Here is a 16,600-nt window from a genome sequence, read left to right as displayed (position 1 = left end):
ACGTTCATAACCACATTGTTTCTTGTTGCATTAGCGACACTCCTACCTGGTGTAGCTTGCCCTCATATTGTTGAAGCTGTTCCTCAGCCTGCAACTGCCTCTCTTTGATCTTCTGCAGCTCCTCGTCCTTGGCCAACATCTCCTCCTCCTGCCGACTAACTTGTAGCAGTGGCTTCACCTTCAAGGTGAGAAGAACAAAAAATGCTTTCAAGGCCCAGACAACACCATATATCCTCATATCGTTCAATCCAGATTAATCCCACGATTACTTTTTACTGGTAGTTTTAAAGAATATTCAATGGAAAATAAAGTAGTGCCTAGTTACTTTTTTTTTTTTTTTTTTTTTTTTTAAATATGAAGCAAACTATAATACAAAATTGGCAGGACTGAATACTCTTTCTTTTGTTCTTGTTACAACAGACAGGGCAACAGCGTTTTGCAAGTCTCTGCTTGGCAGAAACACTTTTCTAACCCACTTAAAACTTGCTATTAACAGTAAAAAAAATCACGTTGGCCATTTTTACATTTCTGGTGGTGCTGATTTGATGGGCCAAACGCTTGTTGCTTTATGTTCGTGCTTGTACAAGCATGTGTGAAATGTGCAAGCTTGACACAGGCTGCAGTTACGCTTTAGGCCGGGAAAAACTGACAAACTCCGTACAGCACCTGTAATTGCACCACTGTCGAATGGCTTTTGTGGAGGAAATTTGTTTGGACCCAGGAAATGTTCATGAAAGGCACTTAGATAATTTCTATAATCAATCAAGTGATACCTTGGTGAAAAGTCTCCACCACTGCCAATTCCTGAGTTTGAGGTAAGCAGCACAGTTCCTCTGGATCACTTTCATAGCCGTCAACTGTTGCTGTCTCTTGGCGAAGGCTCTATTGTTAAAACAAACAACAAATGAGATGTTTGTGACAAAGCTGACAAGCTCCAAATACATCCTTACTTGCGGGCCACGTATCCTCGGCACCAGGCCTGGAAGCTGATGATGACGTCTGTGATCTTCAAGTCTCTCTCCTCCTCCAGGTGAGCCAGGACGCCGGCTCTGAAGAACACTTTACTCTGACCGATGCGATACAGGTTGGGGTCCAACTCCAGTGCCTTGATCTGAAACAACCACGTTTCCCGGGATAGTATCAAGTCGATTCTCTGTTGTAATTTTCAATTGCGCTTCCTACCATGAGCACGCAGGCTTGCTTCCCATCCATAAAGCCCTTTGGGATGGCATTTGGAGTGAGGATTTCATACCTGAAAAGGGACTATTGTCATTTCATTGTCCTCCCAACAGATTTGCACATGTGTGCGTGCGTTTTTACCTCTGTCTGAATTCCTGGAAGACAATGCGGTTGGGGAAACCCTGTCTGCAGATACGGATCCCCTCCAAGACTCCATTACACCTCAGCTGGTCCAGAACCAGGTGAGGCTCCAGTTTACCAGCCTAAAAGGAGTTTAAGACATACAATTATCACTTTAAATGGGAAAAGAAAATTCTTATTTAACCCTTTGTAGGGTACTCATTGGCTGCCATTGATGGTGCGAGATGTCCAATCCATTTTGACTAGAAGAGGCTGTCAGCTATCATTTTCTGCCGTCCTGCCAACAAGGGCACTAAAACATGAACATTCACTAACAGTGCCCCCAATTTAAATAAATTGTATGTCAGTTGTTGTCATTGGCAGGCAATGAGTTATATTGTCGATATTTTATTTGTTCATTTTTAAACTTTTTTTTAATTTGGAAAAAAATGGAAGGAAAATAAACAAAATTGTTTTATTCTTTCATATCATTTTAAGAAGGTTCATTCAATATGTTTATTCATGTTTTAAAAATAAAAATCAAAACATTTTCAAAAATGTCATTTTTCATTATTGTTTTATTAGTCCTTACTTAACCTTAGAATTTTATTGGCGTCCATAACATGCATTTCTCTGTATTAATTTAGCATTTTCTAAAAACATTTGATCTTTAATATTATTTATTCATTAAAAAATACAAAAAGAAATAATGATTAACAAATATAGTGTAAGGTATAGTACAACTGTGAACTGTCTTTGCTTATTTTTATTCTTTAAGGGAAAAAAGCAGTTGCACCGCAAAAAAAAAAAAAAAAAACCTGAATCATAGGTTCCATGAGAAGTATAAAAGCCTAAATGGCATAAAAATTAGGGTTTTTGGTCCACATTTGACTTACCGTATTGGCCAGAATATAAGACGGCCCTGATTATTAGATGACCCCCTCTTTTTCAAGACTCAAGTTTGACAGACAAAAAAAAAAAAAAAAAAAAAAAAAAAAAAAAGACTTTTTGAACACCAAATTAATATTTCTACAGAAAATACAGTACATTTGAAACAACCGATTATAACAATATATTTGAGAGAAAAAGCATGTTATTTTGCCTCATTCAAATCTTAGTATCTGAACATTTAAATATGGAAACTAAGTGCAATCACATTTGTAAATGAATGGCTTCTGGTTTTTGAAATGTAAATAAACCAATCTATTGTGATTATTAGGGCTGCAGTTATCGAATATTTTAGTAATCGAGTAATCGACTGAAAATTCTATCGATTAATCGGATAAACTTTTTTTTTTTTAGGTAAAGAGCAATTATAGATATACATGAGAAAAAAAAAAGACATTTAATCCAATATTGAACCATTTTCAGTCAATCAGTGTCTTTATTTTCGTTGTACATTGTTGAAAACAGCCAATTGCATCTCAAATGCGACTAGAAAAAAAATTCACTGCTTTCACTCAAAAAACTTCTAGATTTTATAAAAAAAGAAAACATTTCTTACCTAAAAATGTAATTACGCTTGATAACACACATCACTTGAAAGCTACGTGTTTTTCCTACGTGTTTCAATTGAATTTCCATTTGTGTCAAGGTATTTTTAAGTTTAGTTAAGTTTTAAGTTAGTCTAAACTGTAAGTACTGATAGGAGTTTTTGCAGTGTTCAAAATAAATGTATGATACCTGCTGTATTGGAGCACATTAGGGACCAGTGCTACTTGGTATTTTAGTCAGCAATGACTACTGAGCTAAAACTGAAAGTTAGCTTTATTATGTTTTAATTTTACACCCTCATCACTCTACAGTGCTGTTTTTACAGATTAAATAAAGCCTGTATGTAAGACACGTTAGCCACGCATCAACAGTGGTCTTAATAGAAACCTAGCCCTCCGCAGGGCTAACGTTACGTGAGCGAGTGACAGTAACGTTATATTTATTAGCGCTGAGAAGTCTACTGCTTAAAGATGGCGGTTGTTTACTAACGCTGCCCAGACGCGGCAGAGTGTCATTTCACATCAAGTTATAAATGCATGAGATATCTATGAGACGTATCGGACACTACCTGCTACCACACTAGCATCATGTGGGCGTAGTTTTTAGCAACGTCAGCGTAGTTTGTAGCGGCTGTAGTAAGGTTTTTTCTTTTTAATTGCTTCTTCCTCTACGCACGTAACGTCAACACGTTGTCCTGCGTTAAAAGTAGTCCGGCAAAACGTGATGCTTAGAGCTGGCAAAATTAAACGATTCCTCGAGGTGAATAAAATTACTCGGATCCGTTTTTAAACTCGAGTTACTTGAGTATCTGTTTCAGCTCTAATTGTGATAAAACAACAAAATTGCAATAACTGCATTAACCATCAAAGTGAGGTCTAACTGCAACTATAGTCTTGAAACAAATCTGAATAAGGAAAAACATTGCAATAGAATAAGCAAACTGGTTAAACTTGAGAGTAGCTGAGATCCGTCATGACAGAACTTCGCTTCAAATATATCTGGCGCCATCAAGCGTCGTGAATGGTTATAATTTCTAGACCCCAAATATAAGATGACTCCCACTTTTTGAGTCTTATTTCAACGCAAAAAACACCGTCTTATATTCGGGCCAATACGGTAAGTAGTTTCAAGGTAAATGTTAACAAAACAAAAAAAGTTAACCTTCTTCTCATGATTGGGTATGATGCAGCGGACAAAATTGGGATTGGTGTTTCTGAGAGTGGTCATCAGGTTCCCCAGCTGCTCCTTGTATAACTGGCCCACCGTGCGAAACATGCCTTTCCGGGTTTTAAATGCACCATGCATGGAGTCCGAAATTCCTGCCACCTTATCGAGGCCCACAATACGATCGACTGGAGGCAAACACAAAAAGGCATCAAGGTCAATTAAGTCTTTCTTGATATTACACAAGAATTGCAGTCAACGTTGTACTTTCTTCAAATGGACACCAGGCAGATAAATTCCACTTACCATCTCTCCACAGGTCAGCCGTAAACTTGTCAGTGGACTGGTTAAGCAACGTGGCCACACACTCATTCAGAGGATCCATGTTTTTCATTAGCCATGCGTCCGCTTTGTAGTCCACCTGTAGCAAGACAATGTATGTTTCTAGATAACTGAAAGTAAACATAACTTCCAGACTAGAACCACATTTACATCACTTAAGACACACAGACAGACTTCAGTTACCTTCCCAGCATAGTGGATAACGCAGAAGTCAGCGTCATCTTTGAGCATCTTGGGTTTCTGGAACTTGGGGTGTGTTCCTTGCTCCTGAACCACCTTCTCCACAAAGCTCTTGTCAGTGGCCTTGGGGAACCAGCACTCCTCATCCAGCAGAGACAAAATGCCAGGAGGTCCAGACTGCAATCAATGGAAATAAATCAGTGCGGATGGCCATATCACAGGTGCTAAACTCAAGGCCCGGGGGCCAGATCCGGTTTAGCAAATCATTTAGAGTGGTCCATGGTCTCGCGTACGAACCCAATGTTTCTCGCCAATACACCAAAATTGCAGATTATCACTTTTAAATACAGTGGTACCTCTACATACAAAGTTCATTCGTTCCAGGACCTTGTTTGTAAGTCAAAATGGTCATATGTCGAGCAGGATTTTCCCATAGGAATACATTGTAATTCCATTAATTTGTTCCACAGCCTGTAAACCTACAGTAAATCCTCAATAAATACTGATGATACTATTACAAAGGGCAATTACACATAGCAAAACAAATAATTAATAAAAATCGGAATAATAATAATAATAATAATAGTACCTGTAATAATCTAACGAATGGGGTTCTAAAGTGGCAGATGTGTTTTTCGTGGTGTACCTGAACACACCACGTGGCTGAGTGTGAGAGGTGCATTAGTTTTTACTTTCACATGTTCTGTTCGGCTGCGGTGGACAGTAGCAGTGCTGTGTTGTACAAGTTCTGAAATAAATGATTAAAAACCTGACAAAGCTGGCGATGGTACCACAATAATCATTGTCACCCATAGACTTCAGTGTATATATATATCATGAAGTCTATGTGTCACCTTAACTTATAAAGACTGGCGGACGGAACTGAGTATTGTCGAGCCAGTTCACGGATGCCCACACCACGCTCACATTTTTCTACTACTGTATTTCCATCTCAATTTCTAAGGTAAGCGTCATTTTTACCTTTTTTTCACCACCTGCACTAACATTCCTGGAACCTATGTTGATTTATCTCACAAGAAAATCTGCCGCAAGTCCCTCTTGCAGGAAAACAAACTACGGCACTGTCATAAATCGTCGTATTTCGAGCATGTCGTCAGATGTAGAAACAAATGGCGAGCCAAATTTCACGTCAGATGTCAAAAAGATCGTGTGTCGAAGCGATCCTATGTCAAGGTACCACTGTATATAGATTCGAAAGACCAAATTCATTTCACGTTATGTACGTAAGTGAAATTATGTACGGCACACTAAGCAAATCCACTGGAATAATATGGTATTGGATAAATAAATGCCATTAAATTTGTAATTTTTGTTTAGCATATTAATAGCCTACCAGTAACCTAGGAAATTAAAAAGGATCAATAAAACACTATCGGTATATAACATCAAGTACCTAAAAAAACTGCGTAATGCAAACAAGTTTCTATAACAGCAAGCAAGTAAATTCAATGAATTTACTCAAGTAAAATTAAGCAAATGCATTCAGCACCTAACAAAAGATAGGTAATCTAGAGCACAAACTCAAAGCCACATCTGGCCCACCACATTTTTTGGGGGTCTATGAAAGGAACATACGCAATCAGCTTCATTTTTCTTGCTGTAATACCAACATTTCAGATTGTCCCTCTAAAAATGTTGATATAATACAAGCATTTCTTGTTACCAGTTTGCAATTTCCTTTCATCTGATTTCAAAAACTGCAATCATTCAATTTGTGCTGTTCGGGTAATAATATGAGGCAATCCTTCATGGGTTCGATTCATGGACGGCCCCTGAAATGAAACCATAATGTGGCCCATGACAATAATGAGTTTGACACTCCTAATCTCAATTAATACTAAACTGTAAAGCAAGTACAATCAGCTAATCAAGCATGCAAAGAATGGAGAAATTCATTTCCAAAATGTGAGACTAATGGGCTAGCTGCCGGTATGTTGTCAGAGTAGCCCGACAAATGCCAAGGGCATCACAGCTCACATACGTGTTTCTCAATGAGGTCAATGCAAGGTTGCAGGTCAAGGCCAAAGTCGATGAAGCTCCAATCTATGCCCTCTCTCTGGTACTCTTCCTGCTCCAGAACGAACATGGTGTGGTTGAAGAGCTGCTGCAGCTTCTCGTTAGTGTAGTTGATGCACAGCTGCTCAAATGAGTTCAACTGCAAAAGGGAAAAATGTCAGTATGACTGTTTTAAGTCAATATTAGTGGCGTAAGGTAGGGGCACTTTACCTCAAAGATCTCAAATCCGGCAATGTCCAGGATGCCAATAAAGGAGGCGCCTTGCCTCTTGGTCTTGTCCAATGCTTTGTTGATCCTCATCACCAACCAGCGGAACATCCTCTCGTATGACGCCTTGGCCAAGGCCTCCACAGCAAATTCAGCCTGCTCCTGGGTCTGAGCTTTCTGAACATAATCACGTCCCACCTAGAAAGAAGACATTTCGATATCAGGATATATTTTGATAATTTTCACATACTAAAATGGCAGCATGCAAATTTGGTGACCTTGATTCGCGGTGACAAGATGGCTCTAGTGAAGTCGGTCACATTGATGCCGAGTAGGTGAGACACTTTCTGTGCGGCTAAACAGTGAGGGAGAAGGATGTGATGCCAATTATAGTAAGTGATGTGTATTAAGCAGATGATTTTTTTTTTACCGGTGTCATCCGGCATTGATGCCTGGTCAGAGTGGCGCTCTTTTTTGAAAGTCATGTTCCCCAACTGTAGCACAGCGGAGACCACCTTCAACAGGCCTGAGGAGGATATGCGTAAAGCACTCTCAAACACAAATGTGAGGCTTTTTCATAATATTTGACAAATCACTTCAAAACATACCAATTCTTTCCTCTTCTGGGATGCTCATGATTTGGAAGGCATCCGTGGTTTCTAAGAACATGTCCTTGTCCTGCTGTCCAGGAATTGTCACGTTGCCGTTAGACAGGAAGCGGTACTTGCTGTAGTCTTCCAGACATAACTCAGCTACAGGGAGGAAAGGGTGTGGATCAAGCAGACAATACCATGACCACTTAATCCATTTTACATGTAATTGTGAGGGGGAAATGAGTGCTCACAGCGTAGCTTGTCTCCTGCGCCAGTCAACAGGTAGTAGAAAATATGGAAGCTTCTCTCTTCTTGGGCTTGTCTGATAGCCCGAGACTTTTCCAGCAGGTCTGGTCACACTTTCAGTCAAGGACGAACCAACACAATACATAGCCAAGCACACCCAAATGCTTATTTTGGTGCAGATTCTTGAGCAGCTGTATTCTTTTAAAAGTGTGATGCATAGATGCAAGGGCGTAGGTTTGGTCTCAACATTGGTAGGGACGATATGACAGCATAACCTGCATGTATACTTTTTGCTGGGGACGGCACATTAATAAGACCAAACAGATTGCGTGAACAGGGGTCAGGGCTGCATTTCTCTTGAATATGAACCTATTTAATTGATAGGCTAAATGATCAATGCAAAATAAATTTGTATGGACCTATAATGACATGTTTATTGGTTCAAGTGACGCACACTTCGATTCAAACGTTTGTTTTCAAAAACTACTAAAGATTTCAGAAAGATTCCAGAATAAATGTCTGGATTTAAATAGCAAATTAAAATTGCAATATTTGAACATAAATTATATCAACACAATAAATACAAAATTGTTAATAATCTTTTAACTATCCAGGAAAAAAAAAACAACATTTGTTGTAAGTCCACTCAACATTGTCTGTCTGAATAAAATACAACCGAAATAAACTTCATCAAAAATAAATAAAAATGGAGCCTTCCTTCAGGTAAAACACTACTGCTTTTGCCCACAAATACAGCCAAACAGCAAAAAATGAAAGCTCCATTTGGCTGCTTTACAACCACATACAACAAAATAAAAATCTAAATTAGGGAGAAGGGGGGTAAACCTCGGTTCAGTACATTTCTTACAGTTTAACGTTAACAGTAGAAAACGCATACAGGAAGACACTTCTCTCTAAGCAGCTTCCTACTTGAGTTTTGCAGGTTAGCAAGTTCACACAGTTTAAGGTTATGCTAACTCTGATGCAGGTCGGACTTTCTGTAGCAAAATTAGTGGTGTGTTCCCCACCTCCACAACATTAATGTCTTTTTACATTATTTAGAGTGGCTGTTACCAACCAATTTTTTTGAAAAAATATTCCTCTTCGTCGAAGGGGACGGAGGAGGCGGCATGTTGTTGACATGTTGTCTGTGTGCACGTGTGTGCGTCAAGTCATCAGCCAATCAAACTGGCATTTATGGGGAAAAAATGGACCGGCACATTCAACATGTGAAAAGGGGTAAATGTAAGTCTGAACATAATGAAAATAATTCACTGATAATGGTAGGGTCAATTTTATTCTTAACAACATATGGGACAACAATCTAAATGACCTATATAACTGAAGTCATTATATAATGCAAATAAGATTGCTTAAAAGTTGGTTGGGACAATTTGACCATCCTGAAAAGTTACTAGTGTTATGTCCCTACTGTCCCTATGCAGATCTACGCCCTTGCATAGATGGTACCACAGGTTTCAGAATAAGTATTAACCCTTCTATAGAGCAAGTGACTAGCTTTGGTAAATTGATCAAACTCTGCCTCATAAAGACCTCGGAATGATCGCTGCCAACCCTCCCAGACAAAATGAATTGGATGTCTAGCGCCATCAATGGTGGCCAATGTTCAATGAGTGTGCTATAAAGGGTTAAGTACAAATCAGTTGACTCTTGAATGAATTGTTAAATTGTAATCACACTATAATTCACCGGAATTTGTGCGTTTGGCTTTTTTATGCGACTGAATCGCCTGGTCGTCAAACAAGGAGTGTGAATCTTGGCCAGAGGAAGAACGACATTTAAGTGATTGGTCATGAAATGGTTTCGAAATTGTTACCAATTCAATTATAATTCATGAATTAGACAAATAACTTTGTCTCAGACTCAAGCACTAGTTGTCATGACCATGGGAACCAACCAGTTCCCACTGGTTAATAAAATGACAACTTTATATTTTGGATAAGCGATTGATACTCAAAGAAATGATCGCAAACTCACCAAATTGAGGAATAAAACAATGATTGCCTCAGAAATATTAATGACATGACAGGCACCTGGGCTGTAAAAATGATTTTTGTGAGGCCGTAACGTTGCGGCCAAACGGGCGGGACTAAGATTGCAGCCAGGGGTAGGCGCACTCATATTTAAGATAAAGTTGTGGAATTGAGGATTTAACATCATCACTGGGGAAAATTGTCAACGAGGCAGTTTGGGGGTGAAAAGATACAAGTTTCGATGTTGGCTCCAACGATATATCCATTCACATCAAAGTTGATCCTGATAAATTTTCCCTATAAGCAAGAAGAAACAAACCAAGTTGAGCTAAGACAAAATATTTTAGAGAAGATGTGAGTCATGCTTACAAATCTAGAGGAGTTGTCATTCTTGACGGTCTTGGCATTACCAAAGGCCTCCAGAATGGGGTTAGCCTGTAGTAGCTGCTTTTCCAGCTCCCCCTAACACATAGGAGACACCATTAAACAAGGCATTTCCACATGTGACGTGTACAATCTCATGTTCCTGCAGCAAAGCAAAACCAAGGAGGACTATTCCATCCATGCAGGCATACAGGTTAGATAACACCACGCCCCTCCCGAATCCCCCCCGAGAAAGGAAATGCATCATTGAATTGTGAGACACACGCTGTAACAAGAAAATATAGCTGCTGGCAGGGGTGGGGCAGGCACACCTCGTACGAGTTTCAACTAGTTGGTAAAGTATACATGATACTGTATACTAGTATATGGCGGAAAACAGACAAGACTGAAAAAGCAGTTTCTGAAACTGCTGTATTTTAAGCCAGAACAACTGTTGTGTTCGATAGAATAATATGTCTATAATCTGCCATAGCAGATTCATGGCGCATTAAGCCCCCGAACTATTTTTAATTTGTCCATTTTACCGTGAAAACCCCCATTTACAGACGTCGCGCAACCGCTTTTGTTTCAACTGGCCATAAAAAGGTAAGCAATTATATTTATTATTGGAAATGTGTCATTTTTAGCTTAGAATCATTAATTGATGTTTAATATTTAGTAAAAAAAAAAATTTTTTTTAAATTATTCACTCACATATTTCAAACTTTAAACAAATCACGTCACAATGAAAAATTTGGCGTCTGTAAAAAAAGTCAAGGATTTCTACCTCATAACTATCGCTTAATTGTATGTTTTTTCGCATTTTCCCCGATATGTTAGATAAAAAAAATCGATCCAAAGAAAAATTGAAAATGAACGTTTGAAAGGGTAACTATATGAAAAAGAAATTCTCAACCACTCGTTGTTGTCTGCATTTTCTGCATCGTGACACTTGTTATATCACCATGTTTCATCCATAAAATCCCCAAAAAATCTGGCAGTGGCCATTCACAGCTGTGTCTTGACACTCGGTGATACATGCTAAATGGAGTTTTTGGATCGAAACAAGGTAAATGCGCGATAATATCTCGTTAAAATCGTGGCGTCTTTAATTCTGCTCTCACGTGCTTTTGCCTCCAGTTAGGGATTTGCTGTTTAATTTTTTTTTTTTTTTTTTTTTTTTTTTTTTTTTTTTTTAAATGCCCTCCTGTTCAAAATTTTCTTCCCCCAGAAATGAGATTTTAAGCTTTCCAATGATGTATCACACATGCATATCGGACAATTTTTAAATTTGGCCAAATTGGGGGTCTCAGAGTGGATCTTCAAGTCACCTTAGTGTTTTCCACCCTACATATTGCAAAAATTCTGCCTTTTTCCCCATCACTTCCAATTTTGTAAATGTTGTAAACAGCAGATTTACTTTATGTATAAACATTTACAGTACATTACTTCAAACAATTTGGACACGAGCGTCAAGTATTTTATGAATATTTCTCCAAAAACATTGTCATTTGAATATATATTAGTCTTGGGTCTACCAAATATATTTGATTAGAAAACTGTTGCAAGAAATTTTCAGGATATTACTTAAATTCTTCTGTGAAAAAGAATGAATCTTGTACATAAACTAATTAAAATTTAGTTTTGATCCTGCAATTTTTCAACTTTTGTAAGCACTTTAAAGGGGAAATGTGAACTAAGGTTGGCCAACCATGTTTTTGAATATTATCAATGGCTAAACAATTATAAGCATATTTTCATGATTTTTTTTAACGCAACCCTTCCAGATTCTTTGTTTAACCCATAGCAACGCCCTTGACAACGAAAATGCTTTTCTTCAGCAATCTTCGGAAATTACGTCTCACCGGGAAGTGCGAGGGAAGTCCGCCATAGAACAGTATTGTTTGTTGCATTGCTTCTCGGTAAGATGCCATGGCGGTGTGTGGCGATGTTTTGTTCTCACTCAAACGAAAAGTTGTATGAGTGACCAAAGGATAGCAGGGCACGTAAATGGACATCTTTCGTTCGCACGAAGCGAATGAATTTCACGCCATCATCGAGTAGTGTTCTCTGCTGCAAACACTTCGAAGATGCCTGCTTCCTTAACCGGTCTGCTTATGATCAAGTATTTGCCAAAAAGTAAGTGTGATTTTTGGATAGATGACTGATGACTTTGTCAAAGCAGAGCTGCCAACTGTTGTGGAATGTACAGTAGAAGCTAGCGACGTTAGCCGAAAGCCAACTCGTGGCAATAGTCGTGCCATAGTTGTTGTTGTTGTGTTCCCTAGTGTTACTTCCCAAGGACGGCTCGCGAAGGGCGTAACATAAAACGAGCCACACAATTTCACAAGTGGCACAAATTTATTTACACAACAATCAAACTTGCAAGAACATGTACAAAATGTGGATGAAGCGCGGCTTCAGGGTAAGCCCAGGCCAAAACAACAAACAAAAGGAATCTACACTTGATCCCCATCCGCTAACTAAACCCTGATCATGAAAAAGAACAAAGAAAAGACAGCCACTAACCTAGCTTCTTACGCTAAACAAAACAGGAGAAAACGGGTTAAACAGAAATGGCGACTTACACCTATTGCGTCAGTGCTGTTATTTACAGTGGTGAACAAAAACGATCCAATAACGAATAAACACAAAAGACCTCACCGAAAAAGCGGGAGTGTATCAGACTAGCGACCAAATGCAAACGAGCGTGAATGGCGAGCAAACAGCTGGCGAGGAGGACCGCGGCAGAATGCTGTGAAATGCGACCTCCCAGAGCGTTGACAGCGGCAGGTTTACACCGCCGGTGAGTTTGCGCACATTTATTTGTATTTGTATTATGTATTTCCACCTTCATGCTTCAAGCATTGCATTGCATTTGTACGGTTCGGCGTTTCTTTCACGGTGATCGCTTGATAGCCTTCTAGTTTTTTGTTTCTAGTTCGAGAGCCGCTGACAGGTGACAATTTAGCGTGTAGGCATTGAGTCAATCTCGTAGCGAATCAGCGAGCGCGCAGGTCACGCAGTGAATCATGGGAAATGTAGTCTCGGGACAACACTGAAGTGGTGCTCTGTAATCTTTTCGCTTGTGTGAAAAAACTACATTTCCTCACGCCATTAGACGCCACATCCGAGAGCCGAGAGCTGTGCCGAGCTGTGTTCTAACTTTTCCATAAGAACTGCTCTATGTGTTAATAAAGAGACAAGGTTGTCAGCACTTAGTATGTTCGATACATTTGTAAACAAAAAGCTCATAACAAGACACTATGCACGATCTGTTTAAGAGACGCTGGAGTAGGAGGCGAGGAGGAGATCGACGAGAAGCAAAACTTCGCGGTCGAATGTGGCGGCAGTCCGCTATTATTTTTTCTTATCATTGCCACAATAAAGTGGAGAAAGCAATCGACGACTCATCTCCTCCTTTCCCCCCAACGTTTTTATATTATTATTTTATATGCACGAGAGCTGCCGGATCTGCCAAAATGAACATGAAGTCTGATTATTATTTTTTTTAACAATGTCACCAGATAGACAAAAACAAAATTATGTGCAAATGCCTGCATCTTCAAATCATGAAAACAATAACAGCCTATATCTTACCAATGTTGTAATCTCGATGGGTCTTGTATCCATTCTAAGTCAGGTAGTCTAGGCACATTGTTTGCATCCTGATTAGCGTCTAGCTAATACATGTTAGGTCCAACATAAAATTCCAAGCTCTTCTTCTTCCTCCAACTCTTCAAAAACTTGGATCTCCTCCCTTGCGCTCGATCTATCGCTTATATCGCTGTTTGAATCATTGTTTGAAGGGCTTTGTATGGCGGCCGTATGTATGGAGCTGCCAACGCTGTTCCCGGTGTGACGTATCACTTCCGGGTTCGTCCAGGCTCGAACTTCGGAAATGCGATTATTTTGTCAAATATGCAACATATAAATTATTTTTTCATGCTTTATTTGTTGGACAATGTTTAATTACTTTACTTGTGACCCTATTTGGCATGTGAAGAAATTAGTTCACATTACTGCTTTAATCCATTCAATTTCTCAGAATAATGCAATAATTCAAACTATGATCAAAATCCACAAACATGTCTTTTTATATATATATATATATATATATATATATATATATATATATATATATATATATAAAATTTCAATGTTTTGCCAACCTAATTTTTAATTCTTTATAGATCAGGTGACAAATATTGATTTAAAAAAAAAAAAAAAAAAAAAAATCTACTTCATAAAGATCTGGGCATTGCATTTTGGGTCATGTAGGACATTTAGTGTTGTCAGTAACTTTAATGCAATCCGATTACTTTCTTTCAGTAACGAGCAATCTAACGTGTTCATTTTTTCCAAACCAGTAATCTGATTAAAGTTAGTTTCCTTAGTGTCTGTGCGTTACTATTTTGTGATTGCCTCATAATGTATGTAAAATGAAGAATACAGTAGTCATGTACCAAGACCATTTTGAATACAAAATGTTATTCTTGAGTTTTGGGAATGACATCAAATGTCATGTTTTCCAATCGGAGGACAAAAACAAACTGGTCAGGCAGGAGAGATACCATAAACGGCTGCATTTGCTCATTGGAAATACAGCCATTACTTCGCATTTTTGACCACAAAAGACCACTGTGGACCGCTAAAAACTCCACATTCAATTCAAGGAACCACTTGGAATTACAGCACAGCGCTATTCAACTCGAAGCAAAGCCTACAGCTAACGAGAGCACTTATACAGTTTGTAACCGGCCTTTACGTACATTTTATAGTTACAGTTTGTAACCATAGGCAGAGTTTGCAAAACATGTTGATGGACATACCTCATCATTTGTGCGTTTTCCATATTTTCACTACTATTTACATTGTAAATTCTCACTGAATATATCAAAACTATGAATGTACATGTGGAATACTGTACTGTATGGCAAAATAAAGTGAAACAGCAAAACAGGTTTTATATTCTATTTTCTTCAAAGTATCCACCCTTTGCCCTAATTCATTTTTGCACAATTTTGACACGCTTTCAATGAGCTTCAATATGAAGTCACCTGAAAAGATTCTCACTTCACAGGTATGCCTCATCAGAGTTAATAAGTGAAATTTATTGCCTTTTCAATGGGGTAAGGATCATCATTTGAATTGGATTGAATGAGGTGTGTCCAAACTTTTAGCCTGTACTATATATACAGTGGTACCTCTACACACGAAGTTAATTCGTTCCAGGACCTTGTTTGTAAGTCGAGCAGGATTTCAACATAAGAATACATTATAATCCCATTAAGTCGTTCCAGAGCCCAAAAACTTCCACTAAATCCTTAATGAACACTGCTCGTACTATTACAAATGGCAGTTACACATAGCAGAACAAATAATATAAATAAAAATCGGTACATAATAATAATTCCTGTAATAATGGAACGAATCGGATTCTAATGTGGAGGACGTTTTTTGCTGTACCTGAACGCACCGCAAGGCTGACGTGACAGAGAGGGAAAACTTACTTTCACTTTCAATGTTTTTTTAGAACACCGTCAACTGCGGGGGACAGTAGGCGTTGCACAAGTTGATGGAATAAATGATTAGAAACCTGACAAAGCTGGTGATTTATTTGGCGATGTTACCACAATAAGAATTGTCACCTTAACTTATAAAGACTGGCGAATGGTGGCCGGAGGAGGACCGTGGAGATGTATTGTTGAGCCAGTTCACGGATGCGCACCCCACGCTTATTTTTCTATAATTTGCATCATTACATGTAAGTGTCACCTTTTTCCTTGTTTCACCACATGCACTAATCGTTTGTCGTACGTTTGTCCGCGGCGCTGCCATGTCGTCGTATTTCGAGCATGTCGTCGGATGTAGAAACAAATGGAGAGTCAAATTTTACGTCGGATGTCGAAAAGATCGTGTGTTGAAGCGATCGTATGACGAGGTACCACTGTATATACATCTTGACACTGTTCGCCTTCAATCGTCGGTTCAAGCTCAGTTGTTGTTGAAGCTTTTGAAAGCTTAGGGTTAAAAGAAATTCTAAATGTCCATCTTGCCTTCTAAGGTGTAATTTTGACTAAGCAAAGCAAAAGGCCGTCTCTAAGGTGCTAGTCACATGATTTGTTCGAAAAATAATTTGGGCCCATTATGAAATATTTTGTAGGACTCTTGTTCATTTTCTTCATTTTTGTTATTTGCTTTACAACTTTTATAGACAAAATTTTAACGGTCAGCTCTTTATTTTAAAGGGAAGGTTCAGAATTTTTGACATCAAGTGTTGAGGCAGCAAAGAAAAAAAGATTGGTAAAAAGTGACTGATAAATTGCTTTTAAAGTAATTGTTACTTTAATAAAAAAATTAGTTAAGGAACTAGATTACTTTTTTGACGCGTAATCAGTAATTAATTTACTTTTTCAAGTAATCTGTGACAACACTGAACACAATATTAATATTTGTCATACAAATGTGGCCTGCATGACCCAAAATGTGAATAAATAAAATTAATAATATGTTGATAAAAACAAAATAAAATCAAAATGACTAAAACAGAAATATACTCTGGTTATGGTCCCAGATAACACTCAAGTTTTTTTTATAATGATTTAATTGTATTTGTCTGCAATTGCCCGCCTTTGACCACAATAGACGTCTAATTCATTTAGGCCGAGAATGCTCATG

General features: G+C 38.4%; 1 protein-coding gene across 3 annotated transcripts in view; it reads right to left on the bottom strand.

Moving 5' to 3' along the window:
• The window catches only part of LOC130920579 (myosin-9-like), a 54,322-nt gene that overhangs the window by 19,494 nt on the left and 18,228 nt on the right, over positions 1–16,600 (bottom strand). For all 3 annotated transcript variants that reach the window (XR_009064181.1, XM_057843893.1, XM_057843894.1), the window contains 16 exons: positions 9,926–10,018; positions 9,790–9,853; positions 7,568–7,666; positions 7,332–7,475; positions 7,154–7,249; positions 7,002–7,078; positions 6,727–6,921; positions 6,482–6,655; positions 4,483–4,656; positions 4,264–4,378; positions 3,955–4,145; positions 1,321–1,442; positions 1,183–1,252; positions 951–1,111; positions 774–882; positions 47–178 (listed from right to left, as the gene is read on the bottom strand). Coding sequence is in view for 2 of the 3 variants with exons in the window: in XM_057843893.1 (XP_057699876.1) it covers positions 47–178; positions 774–882; positions 951–1,111; positions 1,183–1,252; positions 1,321–1,442; positions 3,955–4,145; positions 4,264–4,378; positions 4,483–4,656; positions 6,482–6,655; positions 6,727–6,921; positions 7,002–7,078; positions 7,154–7,249; positions 7,332–7,475; positions 7,568–7,666; positions 9,790–9,853; positions 9,926–10,018 (2,016 nt within the window). In the remaining variant the exon portion in view is untranslated. The remainder of the gene's footprint in view (positions 1–46; positions 179–773; positions 883–950; positions 1,112–1,182; positions 1,253–1,320; positions 1,443–3,954; positions 4,146–4,263; positions 4,379–4,482; positions 4,657–6,481; positions 6,656–6,726; positions 6,922–7,001; positions 7,079–7,153; positions 7,250–7,331; positions 7,476–7,567; positions 7,667–9,789; positions 9,854–9,925; positions 10,019–16,600) is intronic.

This window comes from Corythoichthys intestinalis, chromosome 8, assembly GCF_030265065.1.
Source record: "Corythoichthys intestinalis isolate RoL2023-P3 chromosome 8, ASM3026506v1, whole genome shotgun sequence".
Classification (NCBI taxonomy): Eukaryota; Metazoa; Chordata; class Actinopteri; order Syngnathiformes; family Syngnathidae; genus Corythoichthys; species Corythoichthys intestinalis.
The sequence above is the reverse complement of the archived record's forward strand: the minus strand, read 5'-3'. Positions and strand labels throughout refer to the sequence as shown.